The sequence below is a fragment of the Zeugodacus cucurbitae genome, chromosome 4 (assembly GCF_028554725.1).
Source record: "Zeugodacus cucurbitae isolate PBARC_wt_2022May chromosome 4, idZeuCucr1.2, whole genome shotgun sequence".
Taxonomy (NCBI): Eukaryota; Metazoa; Arthropoda; class Insecta; order Diptera; family Tephritidae; genus Zeugodacus; species Zeugodacus cucurbitae.
In genome coordinates, this window is record NC_071669.1 from 62,637,953 (window position 1) to 62,662,704 (window position 24,752).

The following is a 24,752-nucleotide window of genomic DNA, read 5'->3' on the forward strand; positions in this document are numbered from 1 at the left end:
AGTTTTACAATTTTCAAAATATTCGAACTGTACTGCTATGGATAATTATAGATTTAATGGCAACTAGATGACGTCATTCGCATAGGATCAGATTCCCCGGATACAGAAAAATTAGTTCACTAAAAAATTAACTAAAAATTAATTAACTAAAAAATGTTAAAACCATTTAAGACATGCCTTTTTTAATTGAAACGAGCACCAGTTTGAATCCAGCAAATGCTAATTTATTTAAAAATGCAAAATTTTATAATATAAATAGTGACGTATGAATCACTTACAGATTGAATTGATCTACAATATTTTGCTTAACTACTAGTACATCTCACGAATTCGGTCCCGACATGGGGTACTGTGTGGCAGACAAGAAAGCGCACTGTTGTTGATGGAATGCCATCTTCCTATAGATCTCTTCACACTGTTGCTGATATTGCTGTTGTTGTAGAGTGACCAATTGTTGTTGTAACAGTTTCGTTTGTTGCTGGTGATGCAAGAACCATTCGTGCTGTTCTTGCAGCGCATGTTTCATCATCATTTGTTGTGTCCGCTCAATTTCTTGTGGTGTTGGAAAATATATAGCCGTTGGCATTTGTGGATGTGGCACCCCCTGTGCCATTGCTTGATCGACTTTATATTTGTAGCCAAATGGGTTTGGGCCGATTTGTGTTTGTCCAGGTGACGCACTCTTTTTGATAGACTCAACCTCAGGGTTTACGGTCCAGTAATTTCCGCGTCCCGGATCGCTTGGCGGACGTGGTATCTTCATGAAGCAGGAATTCGTTGTGAGCGTATGACGAATCTGGCACTGCCAGCCGCGTTGATCTTTTCGATAGTACGGAAAATTGTCCATGATCCATTGTTGGATGCAACTCAATGTTAGTTTTTGCTCCGGGCTGCTCCGTATGGCCATCGTCACCAACGCGGAATAGGTGTAATTTGGTCTTATGTCGGTTTGCATCGGTAAGGGTAGTTCTTATTGTCTTCGTCGTTTGAGAGTATGTTGCGTATGGAAAAGCTCGATTCGAATATTGGTGACATTTTCCTTTACAAGTGGATGAACTGTGGACTTGAAGCGAAGTATGACCCTTGAAGATGTTTGTGCAGAAGAAGTGAGCTTATTTTTCAGTGTGTTGTATGAGATGTAAATGCTGTCTACTGAAGAATCCTTTCGAATCTTGGGTATTTATATGATCGAAGTTAGGGAGTCACTGTGACTCAATATTCGATGTATTTTGGCTGAGAGTTATTGCGTGTTTTGTTTTAAAGTCAAGTTAATATCAATACCAAATTATAAAATCAGGGTTAAACCAAGGGTTATAATCTGGTAAACCAGTAATTATAACAGCAATATAGTGATGTTGAATTTAAACCAAGGTCAGGAGATAAAACTGACATTCATAAGAAATGTATAGTGTCCTTTAGGTTCTTTTGTTAAAATAACTAAAGAAAATATGTTCGAAAAAATGAGATCAGTTTTTTTTTCAGAAAAGGGTTATATGGAACATGTAGATATGGCAAGCATCTATCGGCTACCTGAGCTCTTGAGCTGCTTCGGTAAGCTTTGACTTTCTTTATGTAACAGTTGTGTCAGTTTCATACCTGCTTGCATCGCTTCAGCATTAAAAAAGTTAGAGGCTTAAAGGACAATAGATTCTTCGCTGACCTTGATTACATTTTTTTCCTGCGTTGACTTTTTGCCGTAATTGCTAGCTTTGAGAACAATTGTTCTCTTTCATGATCTTTATTTCGTGACTTAGCATCATGGGTTAAAAAAATCTATGAAGTTACAGCGATGCATATCGTTGAAAGCAGGATCATGGACTTTGAAACTGACCTTTGTGGCAAGTACAGTTTTTCTTTGTTTCAAAACATCTTATGGAGATGGTGAGGCCATGTCATGACTTCTAGTCGCTTGGAAAAAATTCCAAAAATTAGTTTGTGGCCGTGTAAAATTTTCTTCAAGGTAAGAAAGGGAAAATATGCATCAATAATTCTCTTGGAAAATAATCTTATATCATTTCAAAATATAAAGTCATTGAAGTATGAAATTTAACCTTTATTTCGTTTTATGTCTTTGTCATTTTTTGTGAAAAATTAAGCCTTTAAAGCTATTATAGTTTGATCCTCTCTTACACTCTCAGCTTAACGTGAATTTCCCCTATGTTCAAGCCAGTGTCACTCTCTTACCTGCCACATCTGCAGAACAGCTGATATTGCTACGCGTCATTTTTCTACCTGAGATTACCTTTTTTTCCTGAGTACTGTGTAGATTATCTCAGAGCTTCTATGTTCTATTGTTTTAGAACTCTATTGTTCTCGCCATAATTGACTTAAGAACAATAGACTTTTTAACTTCTATATCACTTTCGCCTGCTATAATCCTTTTTCCTAACCTTGATTTTCTGACAACGCATTCAACGTTAGTTTGACATCATCAAACTCTTTGGAGCAGAGACGTGACCATAAGCATATAAATACGAAATCGTTCAGAGCGAAAGTCATCAGTCATTTTTAGACATCCGTACAGAATAGCACTTGAAATTCTACTTTACTTCGTACAAACTTCACACTCTCAACAATCATCCACAATGGCCCAAAATCTGGAATCCAACTTCTCCATTAGAAATTTGTTGGCAGGCCCAGATGGCACCAACCCAGCGATAACACCACCACCATCCGATGGGTCTTTATCTCCCAACATTTCCTTATCGTCGAATGAAGAGAATCATGGAAGTCGACCGAATTTGACGTATAGTGCGTTGGTGACAATGGCGATACGAACCAGTCCTCAAGGCAAACTGACGTTGAATGCAATACAAAATTGGATCAGTGATAACTTTCCCTTTTACCGAAAGGATGAGCAAGGCTGGCAGAGCCAGATCAGACAGACACTAAGCACGAACTCATGCTTCCTTAAGGTGCCACGTGCTTTGGACGACCCAGGGCGTGGAAACTATTGGGCGTTGAGTTCTGAATTACCAGCTGTTGGTACTGTCGGTGTGGGAAATGGAAGTGCGATAGGAGCATTGGTAAATGGTGTACCGCATCCTCAGGCTCCGAATGCGGTTTACTTCCCCACGCCACACGAGGTTCAAGGAGCTCATCACACCCAGTTAATGCAGGCGCTACATGAGCAGCATGCTTGGTATCAGTACCACCTGCAACAGACGCAACTACTACAGCAACAACTTGTAGTTCTGCAACAACAACAGATGCAGCAGCATTACCAGGAAGCATATCAAAAGCTTGCCTTTCACCAACAGCAAATAGCGTTTCTAATGGCCCAGCAAGGACCAGTTTAAGTAGTTTTTACTGCAGTTGCAGGAAAAGGAATTAGATTCCCACATATTATTTGAAGATATGTTAATACCAAAAAGAAATAGATTAAGTTATGTAATATTAATTATAAAAAAAATTTTAGATAATAAACTGCAAAATGTGAATTTGAAACGTGAATGTTTTTTGAAAAATACAGTCGAACTTCTATTACTCGAACTTCTATAACTCGAAGATCTCCATAAATCGAACGCTTGAATTGGCGATGGAAGTCAATTTTTTTAAAAAATTTTCTTTCCATTAATCGAACTTCTATACAAAATTATTTTTTATTAATTTTTTTTTTTTACTTTAAGAATTCACCGCAATAGAGAGTTATTGAAGAATATAAATGAAAGAGAAGAAGCCTACTTAGAACATAGACTGAGGAACTAAATGAAGTTATTGCAAATAAATCTAATCGATAATTTTTACAATATAGAGAAAAAAAATAAATAAAATGAGAATATGCCATATTATATTGGAGGAAATGTCAAAAGCTGGCACCAGGGAAACGATCGATTATCTCTTGTGCGCTTGTTGTGCGGTGCTATAAACCCTTAAAACACTATAATGGACTAGAAGAGGCCACCTAAGCATTAGAAATTTACGTTAAGCGCTCATATCCTAAATTATGACTACTGCTAATGGCCTCTGCGAAGACACCCCACCAGATATCGCTAACCTAACCTATTTTTTCAAAATCACTAAAGACACAATTTACTCTTAAAAAGATCAAAAATTGAGAACAGAAGACCTTGTAAAAGTGAAATAAATCATGTTTAAGTTACAGAAAGATACATTGCGAATGGACAAACTGGATCCTTAATGTGGAGCCATTCTCGTAAATCCATAGCATTCTGAACCAAAGCAAAAGATATAACGTATGGCTGTTTTTATATTCCAAACGTCATATCGGTGTTATAAAGAGTTTTACTGAGTCAAACTTTTTTCGAAAGTGTGATCATATAGTAAGGCTCAGCAACAATTTTAAGGATTGCTTCAAAATATTATATACCCAAGGTCACACAGTTATAGCTTTTTAAAAGGCATTAAATCTCAAAGGGTCGTTTTTCCTTAGTCTATAATCCGCTAAGAGTATAGATCACACGACAATAGTTTTAAACAATATGTCTCAATCGTAAATGCTGCTCTTGCCACAGGTAAAAGACAAATGCAAAGCTAAAGCAGTTCCTCAGAAAAATATATTTCATTGTCTATGCTATCAATATATCAAGTTGTCGATTTTAGAATATGAAAGTCGAGATATCGTTAATAATTTTCTTGCTTGACAATTATATTATTTATTTAGCTCAAAATAGAAGTTTGTAGAAATATTAATGTTACCCGAAGTTTAATTTTACGTCTTTGAAATTTTTTATAAAGAATTAATTTAATTTAATGCCCATTCCTAAATTACCCCTGACATCCCCATTATCAAGTCAGTGTCACTCGTTTACCAGCAAGTTCTGCAGATCAGCTCATATTGCTACGCATCACTTTTCTACCTGAGACGACCTTTTTTCCAGAGTAATGTATGGCTTAACTCAGACCTTCTACGTTCTATTGTTTTCAAACTCCATTGTTCTCAGCATAATTGTTTTAAGAACAATAGACTTTTTAACTTCTTTTATATTATTTACGAAGCTATAATACTTTTTCAGGCCTTGATTTTCCGACAAAATTTTCGACATTAGCTTGAAACAGAGAAGTGACTTTAAGGATATGAATAAAAAAAATTGAAGAAGAAGATAATCAAGGAAGTTGGCCCAAATCCACGTTTATTGTATTGGTGGTAGTACTATTGGGGTTTGAGCTCTGAGTTACTAGATGTTGGTACTGCCCGTGTGGGAAATGCAAATTCGATTGGAGCATTGGAGCACTGGTCTACTACATCTTTTATCAAAAGCAAACCGCTTTTCTATATATTACAAGTTATTTTATAAAATACAAATACCTTATGATTATGGCTTATGAACCGCAGGCCTATCTCATAGCTACTTTTCTTATCACCAAAGAACACGATTCCTCATTATTGAAAGTCATTACATGACCTTCAATACACGCGTAGTTACTATGGTGTTCAGGTTGCGGTGTAATAGAACCATTTTGCAAGAGTAGAGGACCAAGGAAGAGTAGTTACAACACTGAGGCTTTGAGTTGTGTTTTTCAAACTTAGTCCCTGAGCGCCGTATAATAAAGTTCAGCAATATGTTGACGTCGCTAATACCACATGGTGCACCCGCGGCATGAGTTGCAGTTTGAGATTTGCAATATGTGTGTTTTTATCTTAAGTTAATTTTATAATCAAATATATATATATATATAATGACGAGTGTAAGTGTGTGTTCTTAACTCGATATTTACGACAAGAGGAGCTTTTTTTGCTACTTTCAACCAATGTTGCCTACAAATTACAAATATAAAAACCCTGTAGACCTAACCGCGCCTTTCTCATAGTCCAAACAGGATATTTGGTCTACGTTTAAGAGAACTGAAAGTTCGGTACAACTGTAGCAAATATATATAACTTCGCTAATCAATGCCCCAAGCATCATTTTTCACCATAAAAATACCAAGGACAAGAGAGACCTCCTGAGAAATAATGAAAGCGAAAAGCGAAATCTGCTGACAGAATATACGTCACTTATATATTTGTAAATTAAGTAAATAAATTTATTTTTCATTTTAATATACTATTTCTAATTTGTAAATTAAATAATACTTTACATATATGTTCAACTATTCTCTAATTACATCACATAAAATCAGTTATCCTCTACCGGAATATCTCCCAAGAGTAATAATACCACTTAAACTGGTGTTTGCGGGGCCGTTAGAAACGCTATTTGTTGTTGATGGAAAGCAAGCTTTTGATATGCTTCCTGATACCGCTGCTGCACCTGTTGTTGTTGCAGAACTACAAGTTGTTGCTGTATCAGTTGCGTCTGTTGGAGGTGGTATTGATACCAAGCATGCTGCTCCTGTACCCCCTGAGTCCACATGGTTTGCTGAGCTCCCTGTACTTCGCGGGGCGTAGGAAAGTACACCGCATTGGGAACCTGAGGATGCGCTACTCCACTCACCATCGCCATAGGTACTGCCTCACTTCTACCACCAAATGGTTGCTGAGTACGAAGCGCTCCCACTTCCGGGCTCATGACCCAGTAGTTTCCACGACCCGTGTCGCCTATAGGTCGTGGAATTTTGTGGAAACACGAGTTCGTGCTAAGAGTCTGCCTAATTTGGTTTTGCCAGCCCTGCTCCTCCTTGCGGTAAAACGGAAAGTTCTCACTGATCCAACTTTGTATTGCGTTCAACGTCAGTTTGCCTTCAGGACTGCTTCGAATAGCCATAGCCACCAACGCGCTATACGTGAAGTTCGGAATAATTTCATGATTCTCTTCGTTATCGGATGGAGGTGGTGTCAGGGCTGGATTTGTACCATCTGCATTTGCCAAAAGATTACGAATGGAAAAGCTGGATTCCAAATGTGGAGCCATAATATTAAGTTTGTATTTAGTTTCTTTAGATTGAAGAGTTTAGGAAGATAGTAAAATTCACTCGTGATCTTCTGGACGGAAGTGATTTGCTGACTGATGGCTTTTGCTTTAAAATTTCTCGCATTTATACTCTGAAAGTCATGGATGGTTGAAAGCATTTTGGTTAAGTTAAACTTATGTCAAAAGTGTGGTCATCAAATCAAGGTTAAAGGGATTAGTGTGATCATAAAATAGGGGATAGTGTGATCATAAAATCAAGGTCTGGAAAGGGTATTATAGTTGAAGTAATTGATATATGACAAAATCAATCGATCTTTTGTCAAGTAATACAGGAACAATGGAGCTTAAAAACGGCTGCTGTGAAAAGTCGTTACAAAAGCAAATGTAGACGCAGGTAGAAAATAGACGCTTAGCAAAGTCGAATAATAGTAGTAGCTGCTTCCTTTAACCGCTCTACAGAACAGACAGCAAAAAAATGACGCTTACATTGATATAGAGGATGTTCGAAAATATTCAGAAATACGTCCCGTACACAATTTTTTATAAATATATATATATATATTTAAAAGTTTAATAATTATTTGAGTTTAACAAAGTTTGTGGTTTCTCTTTATAAAAAACAGTGAGTGTACAACACTAAAGAAATTACAGAGTATGGAAGTAACTTTGCCCAGCATAAACACCATTCTTGAGGTGGATTATGAGTTAAGAAGAAAAGACACATGTAGTGTTCCTTGAAAATCTACAACTCCAAAGTGATATAATGTATAAAACTATCTTAAGCTTCCTTCATGGCCACTATTTAAACTTTTTTTGACTTACTCAAACCCTTCGTAGAATACCCTAATTATCCCGATCATCCACCAGCCTTATGTAAGCGTCACTCACCTACCTGCCTATCCTGCATTACAGCATATTACTAAGTGTCACTTTTCTACCTGAGATGACTGTTCAAATTTCTGTCTCTCTTTAACCGTTTTCAAACTCCATTGTTCTTGTCTTAATTGTCTTAAGAACAATAGTTTTTTAAGTTTCTTTATTTCGGTTCTGACTGCTATAATCCTTTTTTCTAACCTTGATTTTAAGAAAACGCTTTTCACATTATGAGTGTAATATTCTATTTTTGTTAGTTTCCATACGATATAGAGGAACTTTTATAAAATTCTGCCTCAATAGTATAATTTTAAATTTTGTATTATGCCCTGGTCGAAAAGTTTATGGAGGGAAATTTGTATGAAATTTGATTTCTAAAAGCTATTGCCGATTCAGTAGATCGAGTTATGGAGATCTTCGAATTAGTTCGAGTTATGGAAGTTCCATTGTATTTTATTTAGAACAATCTAGTAAATTATGAGAGTAATTTCAGTGAATGGTAGAGATACATAAAAATTTCAAATCGTTAAATTGTGGTGATTCCTTCAGAAAGGTCTTATTTTGTGAATTTCGAAGAGCAAATAAAGTTTGGATTTCTATTAAATTATACGATTATTTTGGGCTATTCTGAATATTTACTTAAGTGCTTTCTTTAAATTTACAGAAAATCAAGAAATTCAAGAGCTGTCGTATCATAATAGGCAACAATTATTGTATAAGATTTTGACTTTGTTTTAATATCTTCAGTATTTTTGATGAGTTTTTTCTTGGATAAGTCTTCAATTGCGGCAACATTAATTCGAGGTATGAAACATCTTCTTTTGTCGTAAATATGATGTTAGCAATATTACACTCTCATCCCAAATTCTTGGTTTTAATGGCGACTGAAACTGGTGGTGTGGTAGGCCTATAGACGTAATCTTTCACGAGTATTACTACCAAAAAATGTTCAGACCACAAGAGACCAGAGAGATATTCCGAAAACAGAAAGTGAAATATATACAAAAGCATAAAGATTAAAAGACCCGAAAACAGAAGTGTCGAAACGACTATAATTTTGACATTAGTGTGCGTTAACTTGACAATTCGATATCAACTATCTTTTTATATTTCTATATACTTATTTCTCCATTCATTAATTTATAGATACTTTGGTTTATGCTCTCTAATGCAAATTTGTTTTCAAGCATATGTCAAAACCAATGAAGTAAGGAAGTGAAGAAGTAATGAAGTTCGAAGATCAAGTATGAAAAGCATTGATGATGAAAGCAGATCGACTGAAGAAAATCGTTTCGAAGAAATATTTGAGATAAACATACGAATAGTATAAATTGACGATTTTCGTTTCTCCAAAAATCACAAAAGTCCGACTATAACTTTTGAAGGCCTCATTTATCGAACATGAGGACCTCAGTGGTTGTGACCAATTTTTTTTTCGCAAATATCGGTAACTTTCTGAGATATTATTAAGAACTTCAACAGAGATATGTCGGCGCTACTCCGTGCCGAAAATCAGGCGAAATCAGGTCAATACTTCCTCTGGCTCCATATACTTTACATATTTTAAATGGTTAGCCTCCATTTATTCAATATATGTACATAAAGGGTTACTCAAGAGGAATGTTGCGATTTTTAATTTGATTGAAAATATTTCTTAAACAATATTTGTGAGAATTTTGGAGAAATAAAATCTTTTCTAAAGATCTACTTGCCGGTATTTAAAGTAATTGAATTCCCATCGAAAACTCATTAAGGAGTCTAACGGTATTGGTCTTAATGATCAGGTCCAGACATATAATTACTTCTTTAAATAGTAAAATATCAAAAAATAGACTTAATGTAATAAATATAAAAAACAGGAGCGATCAATATATGCAAGGAGGGATCAAACTAATAGCTCCACCAAGCGTGTTGTGTGGCCGTTCAAAGTTTGTCGCGAATTTTTGAATCCTTTGTTTATGTCTAAATTATAAATTGATTAAATCCAGGATTTATGGGCAATAGGATTGGACTTGCCTAAGTGATTCGTTTGGCACCAAAAAATAAAGAGTTGCCCCTATGCTTCAGATTTAAACAGAATGTCTTCGAACCGTCTGGCACTAAACTACTGAACTGAACTGAAGCTAATAGGCTTCTAAAAGATGCTTAGTTTTACAATTTTCAAAATATTCGAACTGCACTGCTATGGATAATTGTAGAATTAATGGCAACTAGATGACGTCATTCGCATAGGATCAGATTCCCCGGATAAAAATTAGTTCACTAAAAAATTAACTAAAAATTAATTAACTAAAAAATTTTAAAACCATTGAAGACATGCCTCTTTTAATTGAAACAAGCACCAGTTTGAATCCAGCAAATGCTAATTTATTTAAAAATGCAAAATTTATAATATAAATAGTGACGTATGAATCACTTACAGATTGAATTGATCTACAATATTTTGCTTAACTACTAGTACATCTCACGAATACGGTTCAGACATGGGGTACTGTGTGGCAGACAAGAAAGCGCACTGTTGTTGATGGAATGTCATCTTCCTATAGATCTCTTCACACTGTTGCTGATATTGCTGTTGTTGTAGAGTGACCAATTGTTGTTGCAACAGCTTCGTTTGTTGCTGGTGATGCAAGAACCATGCGTGCTGTTCTAGCAGCGCATGTTCCATCATCATTTGTTGTGTCCGCTCAATTTCTTGTGGTGTTGGAAAATATATAGCCGTTGGCATTTGTGGATGTGGCACCCCCTGTGCCATTGCTTGATTGACGTTATATTTGGATTCAAATGCGTTTGTGACGACTTGTGCTTGTCCAGGTGACGCACTCTTCTTGATAGACTCAACTTCTGGGTTCACGGTCCAGTAATTTCCGCGTCCCGGATCGCTTGGCGAACGTGGTATCTTCATGAAGCAGGAATTCGTTGTGAGCGTATGACGAATCTGGCACTGCCAGCCGCGTTGATCTTTTCGATAGTACGGAAAATTGTCCATGATCCATTGTTGGATGCTACTCAATGTTAGTTTCTGCTCCGGGCTGCTCCGTATGGCCATCGTCACCAACGCGGAGTAGGTGTAATTCGGTCTTATGTCGGTTTGCATCGGTAAGGGTAGTTCCTTATTGTCTTCGTCGTTTGAGAGTATGCTGCGTATGGAAAAGCTCGACTCGAATATTGGTGACATTTTCCTTTACAAGTAAATGAACTGTGGACTTGAAGCGAAGTATGACCCTTGAGGATGTTTGTGCAGAAGAAGAGAGCTTGTTTTTCAATGTGTTGTATGAGATGTAAATGCTGTCTACTGAAGAATCCTTACGAATCTTGGGTATTTATATGATCGAAGTTAGGGAGTCACTGTGACTCAATATTCGATGTACTTTGGTTGAGAGTTATTGAGTTTTTTGTTTCAAAGTCAAGTAAATACAAAAACCAAATTATAGAATCAAGGCTAAGACAAGGGTTATAATCTGGTAAACCAGTAATTATATCAGCAATATAGGGATGTTGAATTTAAACCAAGGTCAGGAGATAGAACTGACATTCATAAGAAATGTCTAGTGTCCTTCTTGTTCTTTTGTTAAAATACCTAAAGAAAATATGTTCGAAAAAATGAGATCAGTTTTTTTTTTCAGAAAAGGATTATATGGAACATGCAGATATGGCAAGCATCTATCGGCTACCTGAGCTCTTGAGCTGCTTCGGTAAGCTTTGACTTTCTTTATGTAACAGTTGTGTCAGTTTCATACCTGCTTGCATCGCTTCACCATTAAAAAAGTTAGAGGCTTAAAGGACAATAGATTCTTCGCTGACCTTGATCACATTTTTTTCCTGCGTTGACTTCTTGCCGTAATTGCTAGCTTTGAGAACAATTGTTCTCTTTCATGATCTTTATTTCGTGACTTAGCATCATGGGTTAAAAAAATCTATGAAGTTACAGCGATGCATATCGTTGAAAGCAGGATCATGGACTTTGAAACTGACCTTTGTGGCAAGTACAGTTTTTCTTTCTTTCAAAACATCTTATGGAGATGGTGAAGCCATGTCATGTCTTCTAGTCGCTTGGAGAAAATTCCAAAAATTAGTTTATGGCCGTGTAAAATGTTCTTCAAGGTAAGAAAGGGAAAATATGCATCAATAATTCTCTTGGAAAATAATCTTATATCATCTCAAAATATAAAGTCATTGAAGTATGAATTTTAACCTTTATTTCGTTTTATGTCTTTTTTTTTGTGAAAAATTAAGTCTTTAAAGTTATTATAGTTTGATCCTCTATTACACTCTCAGCTTAACGCGAATTTCCCCTATGTTCAAGCCAGTGTCACTCTCTTACCTGCCACATCTGCAGAACAGCTGATATTGCTACGCGTCATTTTTCTACCTGAGATTACCTTTTTTTCCTGAGTACTGTGTAGATTATCTCAGAGCTTCTATGTTCTATTGTTTTAGAACTCTATTGTTCTCGCCATAATTGACTTAAGAACAATAGACTTTTTAACTTCTATATCACTTTCGCCTGCTATAATCCTTTTTCCTAACCTTGATTTTCTGACAACGCATTCAACGTTAGTTTGACATCATCAAACTCTTTGGAGCAGAGACGTGACCATAAGCATATAAATACGAAATCGTTCAGAGCGAAAGTCATCAGTCATTTTTAGACATCCGTACAGAATAGCACTTGAAATTCTACTTTACTTCGTACAAACTTCACACTCTCAACAATCATCCACAATGGCCCAAAATCTGGAATCCAACTTCTCCATTAGAAATTTGTTGGCAGGCCCAGATGGCACCAACCCAGCGATAACACCACCACCATCCGATGGGTCTTTATCTCCCAACATTTCCTTATTGTCGAATGAAGAGAATCATGGAAGTCGACCGAACTTGACGTATAGTGCGTTGGTGACAATGGCGATACGAAGCAGCACTGAAGGCAAACTGACGTTGAATGCAATACAAAATTGGATCAGTGATAACTTTCCCTTTTACCGAAAGGATGAGCAAGGCTGGCAGAGCCAGATCAGACAGACACTAAGCACGAACTCATGCTTCCTTAAGGTGCCACGTGCTTTGGACGACCCAGGGCGTGGAAACTATTGGGCGTTGAGTTCTGAATTACCAGCTGTTGGTACTGTCGGTGTGGGAAATGGAAGTGCGATAGGAGCATTGGTAAATGGTGTACCGCATCCTCAGGCTCCGAATGCGGTTTACTTCCCCACGCCACACGAGGTTCAAGGAGCTCATCAGACCCAGTTAATGCAGGCGCTACATGAGCAGCATGCTTGGTATCAGTACCACCTGCAACAGACTCAACTACTACAGCAACAACTTGTAGTTCTGCAACAACAACAGATGCAGCAGCATTATCAGGAAGCATTTCAAAAGCTTGCCTTCCACCAACAGCAAATAGCGTTTTTAACGGCCCAGCAAGCACCAGTTTAAGTAGTTTTTACTGGAGATGCAGGAAAATGAATGAGATTCCCATATATTATTTGAAGATATGTTAATACCAAAAAGAAATAGATTAAGTTATGTAATATATATTATAAAAAAAATTTTATATAATAAACTGCAAAATGTGAATTTAAAACGTGAATGTTTTTTGAAAAATACAGTCGAACTTCTATAACTCGAAGATCTCCATAAATCGAACGCTTGAATTGGCGATGGAAGTCAAATTTTTTACAAATTTTCTTTCCATTAATCGAATTTCTATACAAAATTTTTTTTTTTTTACTTTAAGAATTCACCGCAATAGAGAGTTATTGAAGAATATAAATGAAAGAGAAGAAGCCTACTTAGAACATAGACTGAGGAACTAAATGAAGTTATTGCAAATAAATCTAATCGATAATTTTTACAATATAGAGAAAAAACATAAATAAAAGGGGATTATGCCGTATTATATTGGAGGAAATGTCAAAAGCTGGCACCAGGGAAACGATCGATCATCTCTTGTGCGCTTGTTGTGCGGTGCTATAAACACTTAAAACACTATAATGGACTAGAAGAGGCCACCTAAGCATTAGAAATTTACGTTAAGCGCTCATATCCTAAATTATGACTACTGCTAATGGCCTCTGCGAAGACACCCCACCAGATATCGCTAACCTAACCTATTTTTTCAAAATCACTAAAGACACAATTTACTCTTAAAAAGATCAAAAATTGAGAACAGAAGACCTTGCAAAAGTGAAATAAATCATGTTTAAGTTACAGAAAGGTACATTGCGAATGGACAAACTGGATCCTTAATGTGGAGCCATTCTCGTAAATCCATAGCATTCTGAACCAAAGCAAAAGAAATAACGTATGGCTGTTTTTATATTCCAAACGTCATATCGGTGTTATAAAGAGTTTTACTGAGTCAAACTTTTTTCGAAAGTGTGATCATATAGTAAGGGTCAGCAACAATTTTAAGGATTGCTTCAAAATATTATATACCCAAGGTCACACAGTTATAGGTTTTTTGAGGCATTAAATCTCAAAGGGTCTTTTTTCCTTAGTCTATAATCCGCTAAGAGTATAGATCACACGACAATAGTTTTAAACAGGTCAATCGTAAATGCTGCTCTTGCCACAGGTAAAAGACAAATGCAAAGCTAAAGCAGTTCCTCAGAAAAATATATTTCATTGTCTATGCTATCAATATATCGAGTTGTCGATTTTAGAATATGAAAGTCGAGATATCGTTAATAATTTTCTTGCTTGACAATTATATTATTTATTTAGCTCAAAATAGAAGTTTGTAGAAATATTAATGTTACCCGAAGTTTAATTTTACGTCTTTGAAATTTTTTATAAAGAATTAATTTAATTTAATGCCCATTCCTAAATTACCCCTGACATCCCCATTATCAAGTCAGTGTCACTCGTTTACCAGCAAGTTCTGCAGATCAGCTCATATTGCTACGCATCACTTTTCTACCTGAGACGACCTTTTTTCCAGAGTAATGTATGGCTTAACTCAGACCTTCTATGTTCTATTGTTTTCAAACTCCATTGTTCTCAGCATAATTGTTTTAAGAACAATAGACTTTTTAACTTCTTTTATATTATTTACGAAGCTATAATACTTTTTCAGGCCTTGATTTTCCGACAAAATTTTCGACATTAGCTTGAAACAGAGAAGTGACTTTAAGGATATGAATAAAAAAAATTGAAGAAGAAGATAATCAAGGAAGTTGGCCCAAATCCACGTTTATTGTATTGGTGGTAGTACTATTGGGCTTTGAGCTCTGAGTTACTAGATGTTGGTACTGCCCGTGTGGGAAATGCAAATTCGATTGGAGCATTGGAGCACTGGTCTACTACATCTTTTATCAAAAGCAAACCGCTTTTCTATATATTACAAGTTATTTTATAAAATACAAATACCTTATGATTATGGCTTATGAACCGCAGGCCTATCTCATAGCTACTTTTCTTATCACCAAAGAACACGATTCCTCATTATTGAAAGTCATTACATGACCTTCAATACACGCGTAGTTACTATGGTGTTCAGGTTGCGGTGTAATAGAACCATTTTGCAAGAGTAGAGGACCAAGGAAGAGTAGTTACAACACTGAGGCTTTGAGTTGTGTTTTTCAAACTTAGTCCCTGAGCGCCGTATAATAAAGTTCAGCAATATGTTGACGTCGCTAATACCACATGGTGCACCCGCGGCATGAGTTGCAGTTTGAGATTTGCAGTATGTGTGTTTTTATCTTAAGTTAATTTTATAATCAAATATACATATATATAATGACGAGTGTAACTGTGTGTTCTTAACTCGATATTTACGACAAGAGGAGCTTTTTTTGCTACTTTCAACCAATGTTGACTACAAATTACAAATATAAAAACCCTGTAGACTTAACCGCGCCTTTCTCATAGTCCAAACAGGATATTTGGTCTACGTTTAAGAGAACTGAAAGTTCGGTACAACTGTAGCAAATATATATAACTTCGCTAATCAATGCCCCAAGCATCATTTTTCACCATAAAAATACCAAGGACAAGAGAGACCTCTTGAGAAATAATGAAAGCGAAAAGCGAAATCTGCTGACAGAATATACGTCACTTATATTTTTGTCACTTATATTTAAGTAAATAAATTTATTTTTCATTTTAATATACTATTTCTAATTTGTAAATTAAATAATACTTTACATATATGTTCAACTATTCTCTAATTACATCACATAAAATCAGTTATCCTCTACCGGAATATCTCCCAAGAGTAATAATACCACTTAAACTGGTGTTTGCGGGGCCGTTAGAAACGCTATTTGTTGTTGATGGAAAGCAAGCTTTTGATATGCTTCCTGATACCGCTGCTGCACCTGTTGTTGTTGCAGAACTACAAGTTGTTGCTGTAGCAGTTGCGTCTGTTGGAGGTGGTATTGATACCAAGCATGCTGCTGCTGTACCGCCTGCTCCCACATGGTTTGCTGAGCTCCCTGTACTTCGCGGGGCGTAGGAAAGTACACCGCATTGGGAACCTGAGGATGCGCTACTCCACTCACCATCGCCATAGGTACTGCCTCACTTCTACCACCAAATGGTTGCTGAGTACGAAGCGCTCCCACTTCCGGGCTCATGACCCAGTAGTTTCCACGACCCGTGTCGCCTATAGGTCGTGGAATTTTGTGGAAACACGAGTTCGTGCTAAGAGTCTGCCTAATTTGGTTTTGCCCGCCCTGCTCCTCCTTGCGGTAAAACGGAAAGTTCTCACTGATCCAAGTTTGTATAGAATTCAATGTCAGTTTGCCTTCAGGACTGCTTCGAATTGCCATAGCCACCAACGCGCTATACGTAAAGTTCGGCCTAATTTCATGATTCTCTTCGTTATCAGATGGAGGTGGTGTCAGGGCTGGATTTGTACCATCTGCATTTGCCAAAAGATTACGAATGGAAAAGCTGGATTCCAAATATGGAGCCATAATATTAAGTTTGTATTTAGTTTCTTTAGATTGAAGAGTTTAGGAAGATAGTAAAATTCACTCGTGATCTTCTGGACGGAAGTGATTTGCTGACTGATGTCTTTTGCTTTAAAATTTCTCGCATTTATACTCTGAAAGTCATGGATGGTTGACAGCATTTTGGTTAAGTTAAACTTATGTCAAAAGTGTGATCATAAAATCAAGGTCTGGAAAGGGTATTATAGTTGAAGTAATTGATATATGACAAAATCAATCGATCTTTTGTCAAGTAATACAGGAATAATGGAGCTTAAAAACGGCTGCTGTGAAAAGTCGTTACAAAAGCAAATGTAGACGCAGGTAGAAAATAGACGCTTAGCAAAGTCGAATAATAGTAGTAGCTGCTTCCTTTAACCGCTCTACAGAACAGACAGCTAAAAAATGAAGCTTACATTGATATAGAGGATGTTCGAAAATATTCAGAAATACGTCCCGTACAAAATTTTTTATAAATATATATATATATTTAAAAGTTTAATAATTATTTGAGTTTAATTAAGTTTGTGGTTTCTCTTTATAAAAAACAGTGAGATACTTAAGGACAAAGGCACTAGTTTGATAGAATACAACACTAAAGAAAATACAGAGTATGGAAATAACTTTGCCCAGCATAAACACCGTACTTGAGGTGGATTATGAGTTGAGAAGAAGAGACACATGTAGTGTTCCTTGAAAATCTACAATTCCAAAGTGATATAATGTATAAAACTATCTTAAGCTTCCTTCATGGCCACTATTTAAACTTTTTTTGACTTACTCAAACCCTTCGTAGAATACCCTAATTATCCCGATCATCCAACAGCCTTATGTAAGCGTCACTCACCTACCTGCCTATCCTGCATTACAGCACATTACTAAGTGTCACTTTTCTACCTGAGATGACTGTTCAAATTTCTGTCTCTCTTTAACCGTTTTCAAACTCCATTGTTCTTGTCTTAATTGACTTAAGAACAATAGTTATTTAAGTTTCTTTATTTCGGTTCTGACTGCTATAATCCTTTTTTCTAACCTTGATTTTAAGAAAACGCTTTTCACATTATGAGTGTAATATTCTATTTTTGTTAGTTTCCATACGATATAGAGGAACTTTTATAAAATTCTGCCTTAATAGTATAATTTTAAATTTTGTATTATGCCCTGGTCGAAAAGTTTATGGAGGGAAATTTGTATTAAATTTGATTTCTAAAAGCTATTGCCGACTCAGTAGATCGAGTTATGGAGATCTTCGAATTAGTTCGAGTTATGGAAGTTCCATTGTATTTTATTTAGAACAATCTAGTAAATTATGAGAGTAATTTCAGTGAATGTTAGAGATACATAAAAATTTCAAATCGTTAAATTGTGGTGATTCCTTCAGAAAGGTCTTATTTTGTGAATTTCGAAGAGCAAATAAAGTTTGGATTTCTATTAAATTATACGATTATTTTGGGCTATTCTGAATATTTACTTAAGTGCTTTCTTTAAATTCACAGAAAATCAAGAAATTCAAGAGCTGTCGTATCATAATAGGCAACATTTATTGTATAAGAATTTGACTTTGTTTTAATATCTTCAGTATTTTTGATGAGTTTTTTCTTGGATAAGTCTTCAATTGCGGCTACATTAATTCGAAGTATGAAACATCTTCTTTTGTCATAAATATGATGTTAGCAATATTACACACGTACCTCTAATCCCAAATTCTTGGCTTTAATGGCGACTGAAACTGGTGGTGTGGTAGGCCTATAGACGTAATCTTTCACGAGTATTACTACCAAAAAATGTTCAGACCACAAGAGACCAGAGAGATATTCCGAAAACAGAAAGTGAAATATATACAAAAGCATAAAGATTAAAAGACCCGAAAACAGAAGTGTCGAAACGACTATAATTTTGACATTAGTGTGCGTTAACTTGACAATTCGATATCAACTATCTTTTTATATTTCTATATACTTATTTCTCCATTCATTAATTTATAGATACTTTGGTTTATGCTCTCTAATGCAAATTTGTTTTCAAGCATATGTCAAAACCAATGAAGTAAGGAAGTGAAGAAGTAATGAAGTTCGAAGATCAAGTAAGAAAAGCATTGATGATGAAAGCAGATCGACTGAAGAAAATCGTTTCGAAAAAAATTTGAGATATACATACGAATGGTATAAATTGACGATTTTATTCTCAATTTCCACGGAAGTTTTTCCAAGTTATGGATAATGATTATGGGCGAAGACTTTCAAGGATTTAGAGAAATCACAGCAACATTACCTACATGTAGCCGACCAATACACTAAGCCAAGCTTTATAAGCCTCATTCCTTTCCACATGACTGAAAATTCGGAATTTTTTAATTTTAATTTTTCATATTTTATTATCTTTTAACACTGCTATAGATATTATAATAACACAAATAATCACATACTAATTAATAACTAGTTAAAATTAGGAAAGAACTTGCTGTCCTGTAAAATACGCCATCTGCTGTTGGTGGAAGACAAGTCTTTGGTATATTTCTGCATATTGGTGCTGAAGTTGTTGCTGCTGCAGTTGTACCCATTGTTGCTGTAGTATATGCGCCTGTTGTTGGTGGTACGAAAACCATGCTTGCTGTTCCTGCATCGCCTGCATCAGCATTGCTCGCTGAGTTTCCCCTATTTCTTGTGGTGTGGGGAAATATACCGCGTTTGGGGCTGTGGGGTGTGCTACACCGTTGACTAAGGCACCAAGAGAAGTTCCGTTACCCACACTAACTGAACCAACAGCCGCTAATTCTGGACTCATGCCCCAATAGTTTCCACGACCAGGATCATCCAAAGCACGTGGTATCTTAAGGAAACATGAGTTTGTGCTTAGCGTCTGCCGTATTTGGTTCTGCCAACCTTGCTCATCCTTTCGGTAAAAGGGAAAGTTCTCACTGATCCAACTTTGTATTGCATTCAACGTCAGTTTGCCTTCAGTGCTGCTTCGTATCGCCATTGTCACCAACGCACTATACGTCAAGTTCGGTCGACTTCCATGATTCTCTTCATTCGACGACAAGGAAATGTTGGGAGATAAAGACCCATCGGATGGTGGTGGTGTTATCGCTGGGTTGGCGCCATCTGCGCCTGCCAATAAATTTCGGATGGAGAAGTTGGAATTCAGATGTTGGGCCATTGTGGATGACTGGTTAGAGTGAGCAGTGTATACGAAGTAAAGTAATATTTCAAGTGATATTCTGTACGGATGTCTAAAAATGACTGATGAATTTCGCTCTGAACGATTTCGTATTTATATGCTAAAAGTCACGTCTCTTCTCCAAAGAGTTTGATGACATCAAACTAACGTCGAATGCCATGTCAAAAAATCAAGGTCGGAAAAGAGGATTATAGCAGTCGAAAGTGATATAGAAGTTAAAAAGTCTATTTTTCTTAAGTCAATTATGGCGAGAACAATAGAGTTCTAAAACAATAGAACATAGAAGCTCTGAGTTATATCATACATTACTCGGGAAAAAGGGATCATCTCAGGTAGAAAAGTGGTGCGTAGCAATATCAGCTGTTCTGGCAGAACTGGCAGGTAAGAGAGTGACACTTGAACATAGGGGATGTTCGGGAATATGTAGGTGTGCTACAAAGGGATTGAGTAGGGTTTCATAAACTAAAAGTTGTAGTCTCCAAAAGTTATACCATATTGTTGTTGTTAATTTTCTGTAATATAGGCCATGTGTCTTTTGGTTTTAACCAATGATCCGCCAAAAGTATGGAGTAAAGTATAAAAAAGCTCTGTAATTTCTGAAGTTTTGTGTTCTATCAAATATTATAAAGGGAAAACACATGTGAGTTGAATTAAAAGTGACGACCGCTTCCTTGAACAGAGTAAAGTGTTGCTTGTTTCATAAACACATATCAGCTCAAACGCTATATAAGATTTTAAAAGTGTCATTTATATTTAGATTTTAAATTTAGCTTTATTCTCTCTTATATAATTGAAAATTGTGGTACACAATGTATGCTTGAGAACTATATATTATTATAAAGCTTACTTTGCTTACCTTGAATATTTACAAAACGGAAAAGATCATGAAGATCCGCAATGTCATTAAAGCGTCATTCCTATCAAATGCTGAAAACTATGGAAGGAAGGATGAGCAGGTCTGCTTTCCAAAAATTCCACGACCTATGGGAGATTCGGGTCAGGGAAACTCTTGGGCCATGAGCTCGGAAGTGGGAATAATTAATGCTCAAAATCCGGTTGCTGCTAGCAGGGCAACAGTGCTTGGGGCGATTGTGAGTGGTGTACCGCATCCTCAGATGCCCAATGCCGTGTATTTTCTTGACCATGTTGGTTCAGGCACTACAGGAAAAATGCTCGGTACCAATGTCACCTGCTATATAAGCTGTATATAGTTTTTAAAAGAAAATAAAATAATTCAAATATTAAATTAATGTATTTGTATAAAGTAGATAAATCCAAAGCTCATTTGAAAGCAAAGACTATAAAAACTTCTTTTATTTGTTATATTTGTTAAAGCAACAGAAGTCGGAAATATGTATATTCAAAGGTGCGTTCTGGTACGTTGTTCGCTCCAAAAAGCTCCTCATGCTCATTGAAATTGATAAGGTGAAATTATTTTTCGAAAAAAGACAAAGGAAGATAAGAAGATAAATATATTACATCAAATTTTCACCAAATCAAAATTTCCATCGATCATCTCGCTTACAAATTTTGAGTTATAAATAAGAAATATTATTTTTATTAATACAATGAGGCAATATTTTTTCCGTTAATTTGTGATAAATATCGCTGTCGAATTTTATTTCTATAACAACGTAAATAACATTCCTCACTCAGAATTATAAATGTTCAAATTTTATAACACTTCTAAAATATGTCTTTCTATTTAAATATGGTATCTTTAGATTTTCGGTGGATATATATATTTGTCATACTTGGTTGATTCCTAAAAAAAAATTTAATAATAATTTGAATGTGTTTCTTCAATATTGATGACCGATGATGAAAATAAACTTTTCTTTAGGTATTTTTCATCATTGCTACCCATAGCGTAGGAGTAACCTCAAAGAAGTTCTCTATGTCTGCATACTCTCAACTAAATGTGGGAAATCACCTGTGTTAGCCAACAACATACCGCAAAAGAAATGTGAAAATATGCACGAAAAAGCGGACAAAATCAGGTGGCGGCAAAATTTAAACCCGTTTAGTTCAATTTACAAGCGAACACCGATGTAGTGTGTGAGTGAGTGATGAGTGCGGTTGGTAAGCTCACCGTTTTTATTTTGTTCTGGTATCTTTCTATATTTAAAGCTTTTACAAAATTATTTTGTTTTAATTTTCGAAGCCACCAAACTTCCTAAACTATTCCCTTAGTACGACGTTTAATCATCAAAACATTTACTTGAAAGTATTTCCTTCAACAAATTTGAGAAAATAAGTCCCGCATAAAAAATATCTGCGTGAGAAGATATTTGACGGCAATTAAATTTTAATTCTGAATTTGGGTAAATTTTACATCATAAGCTGAAAGCCAGGGACAATTTTATACTTAATCACCTATGTTGTCCCTCTTTAAAAGCCACAAACTTCTTCTATCGTTCCTTCGAGTAGACAAGAGAGTTGGGAAACCCAGACAATTCAGGACATTTTTATATCGAACTGATTTCGCTTAGCATTTGATATTAGTTAAACTTAATCAAACTCCTTGTAACACTGACATGATATTAGGGTATAGGAACATATGAAAAATGTTAAAGCTTTTGAAACAATGTATTGAACAAGTATTTTAGTTTTGATTAAAATTTTAGAAAAGGAAAGTGAAAATATGAATCAATAATTCTCTTAGCTAGTAATCTTATATCATCTCAAAATATAAAGTCATTGAAATTATTTGTGAAGAATTAAGTTTAAAAGCTTTTATAGCACTATAACATTCCTAATGTGTCAAGTGTCACTATCTTACCTGATCTGGAGAACAGCTGATTTAGCTACGCGTTGTTTTTCTACATGAGATGACCTTTTTCTAGAGTAATGTATGGCTTAACTCAGAACTTCTATGTTCTATTGTTTTAGAACTCTATTGTTCTCGCCATAATTGACTTAAGAAAAATAGACTTTTTACTTTCACTTCGGTTGCTATAATCCTTTTTCCTAACCTTGATTTTCTGACAACGCATTCGACGTTAGTTTGACATCATCAAACTCTTTGGAGCAGAGACGTGACCCTTAGCATATAAATACGAAAACGTTCACAGCGAAAGTCATCAGTCATTTTTAGACATCCGCACAGAATATCACTTGAAATTCTACTTACTTCGTATAAACTTCACATTCTAAATAGTTATTTACAATGACCCATCATCTGGATTCAAGCTTCTCCATCCGAAATTTGTTGGCATGCCCAGCGCTGACACCACCACCATCCGATGGGTCTTCATCGCCCAATAGTTCGATATCGTCGAATGAAGATAATCATGAAAGTCGACCGAACTTGACGTACAGTGCGTTGGTCACCCTGGCGATGCGAAGTAGTCCTAAAGGCAAACTGACGTTAAATGCAATACAAAGTTGGATCAGTGATAAATTTCCTTTTTACCGAAAGGATGAGCAAGGCTGGCAGAATCAAATACGGCAGACGCTAAGCACGAATTCAATCTTCCTTAAGGTGCCAAGAGCGTTGGACGACCCTGGACGTGGAAACTATTGGGCGTTGAATTCTGAATTACCAGGAGTTCGTACCGCCAGTGTGGGAAATGGAAGTGCGATCGCATTGATAAATGGTGTACCACATCCTCAGGCTCCAAATGCGGTTTACTTCCCCATGCTCCACGAGGTACAAGGAGTCCATCAGACTCAATTAGTACAGGCGCTACATGAGCAGCATGCTTGTTATCAGTATCACCTCCAACAAACGCAACTATTGCGGCAACAATTGTTCATATTGCAACAACAACAGGCTCAGCAGCACTATTGGGACGTATACCAGAAACTAATGCTCCACCAACAACAAGTCGAGTTTCTGACTTCGCAGCAAATATCCACATAAGATATTATATTTGTATTAAGTAGTTCACACTATATATGACATTATCTTATATAGACATTCGTTAGTTGGTAAGATATAGTGACTTATGAAAGCTAGTATTGTGATATCGAAAATATTTTCGGTTAAAAAAAAATTAAATAAAAATAGATGAAAAATAAAAAAGAAATTGTTCATTAATAACCTTATGTTCTTGAAACGGGAATAGGAAAGCCTTGATTGAAATGGATGGCTTGAAAGCAAATATGCATCAGAGAGGAAATAGAAGAATATTAACAAAAACGAATATGAATGGGTAAATATAAAAAATAAGTAACTAAGTAATAAGTAATGTTGATTCATCCATCTGTTGTCAATCGGTCAGTCCAGATTATTATCGATGAAAATCTATCATGTTCAAGACTACATCTTAAAAAATTGTACTAAAGGAAGAATAAATATTGATATAAACATGCAAAATGTTGCAAAGATAGTCTAATATTTTTGTTCACCTGACGGTTGTTCCAAAACTAAACGAGTTAAATATTGGGTGATCAGGGTCACAAGTAGAGTTAAATGAATATTGGTACACGTGTTTCTTGACACCATAAAACAAAATTGGCCTATTGCCACGTTGACAAAATGGCGACCTATAAAGAGCTATAATTAAGCCATAAAGAAATTTATGAAGTAAAATTTGGTGCAAAGGATAACACTAGAGAAGGGTATATTTGGATGAAATTATTGTGGGAATGTAGGCGGGGCCCCCTATTTAGTTCATTTTATATATATCATAGACTGCAAAAGTTATATCAACTAAACTTTCTGGATTTAATTACTTAGGCTACTCAATATGCAACATGAATATTGACGAAGTCGGAGAATAACCAAGACAACTACTAAACGTGCTTTAATTTAATAAAGATAAACACCAGACACCCAAAATTTTATGGTAAAGATTGTATAGAAGGACTGCTTAACAACCACAATAGTTTCCATATAACAAAACTTAGAATTCTTGATTGCTTCACTTTAAAATATAATATGTAAATTAAGCACCAGGAAGAAATCGAAACAAAACTTTGCACAAATATTGCATTTCTA

At 35.8% G+C, this 24,752-nt stretch overlaps 8 protein-coding genes across 8 annotated transcripts; 3 read left to right on the forward strand and 5 right to left on the reverse strand.

Annotated features, from left to right (window-relative positions):
• Positions 1–322: 322 nt before the first annotated feature.
• LOC128921682 (fork head domain transcription factor slp1-like) lies at positions 323–955 on the reverse strand. Its single transcript, XM_054229845.1, has one exon. The coding sequence runs from the start codon at positions 953–955 to the stop codon at positions 323–325; it is 633 nt and encodes a 210-aa protein (XP_054085820.1).
• Positions 956–2,585: 1,630 nt separating this feature from the next.
• Positions 2,586–3,299, forward strand: LOC128921683 (forkhead box protein I3-like). Its single transcript, XM_054229846.1, has one exon. It carries the CDS (start codon positions 2,586–2,588, stop codon positions 3,297–3,299), a length of 714 nt encoding a protein of 237 aa, XP_054085821.1.
• Positions 3,300–6,125: 2,826 nt separating this feature from the next.
• LOC128921684 (forkhead box protein I1-like) lies at positions 6,126–6,815 on the reverse strand. Its single transcript, XM_054229847.1, has one exon. It carries the CDS (start codon positions 6,813–6,815, stop codon positions 6,126–6,128), a length of 690 nt encoding a protein of 229 aa, XP_054085822.1.
• Positions 6,816–10,152: 3,337 nt separating this feature from the next.
• Positions 10,153–10,866, reverse strand: LOC128921685 (forkhead box protein I1-like). Its single transcript, XM_054229848.1, has one exon. It carries the CDS (start codon positions 10,864–10,866, stop codon positions 10,153–10,155), a length of 714 nt encoding a protein of 237 aa, XP_054085823.1.
• Positions 10,867–12,413: 1,547 nt separating this feature from the next.
• On the forward strand, positions 12,414–13,127 carry LOC128921686 (forkhead box protein I3-like). The gene has a single exon (XM_054229850.1). The coding sequence runs from the start codon at positions 12,414–12,416 to the stop codon at positions 13,125–13,127; it is 714 nt and encodes a 237-aa protein (XP_054085825.1).
• A 2,795-nt stretch (positions 13,128–15,922) lies between these two features.
• Positions 15,923–16,612, reverse strand: LOC128921687 (forkhead box protein I1-like). Its single transcript, XM_054229851.1, has one exon. It carries the CDS (start codon positions 16,610–16,612, stop codon positions 15,923–15,925), a length of 690 nt encoding a protein of 229 aa, XP_054085826.1.
• Positions 16,613–19,072: 2,460 nt separating this feature from the next.
• On the reverse strand, positions 19,073–19,786 carry LOC128921688 (fork head domain transcription factor slp1-like). The gene has a single exon (XM_054229852.1). It carries the CDS (start codon positions 19,784–19,786, stop codon positions 19,073–19,075), a length of 714 nt encoding a protein of 237 aa, XP_054085827.1.
• Positions 19,787–22,976: 3,190 nt separating this feature from the next.
• Positions 22,977–23,672, forward strand: LOC128921689 (forkhead box protein I3-like). Its single transcript, XM_054229853.1, has one exon. It carries the CDS (start codon positions 22,977–22,979, stop codon positions 23,670–23,672), a length of 696 nt encoding a protein of 231 aa, XP_054085828.1.
• Positions 23,673–24,752: the final 1,080 nt, after the last annotated feature.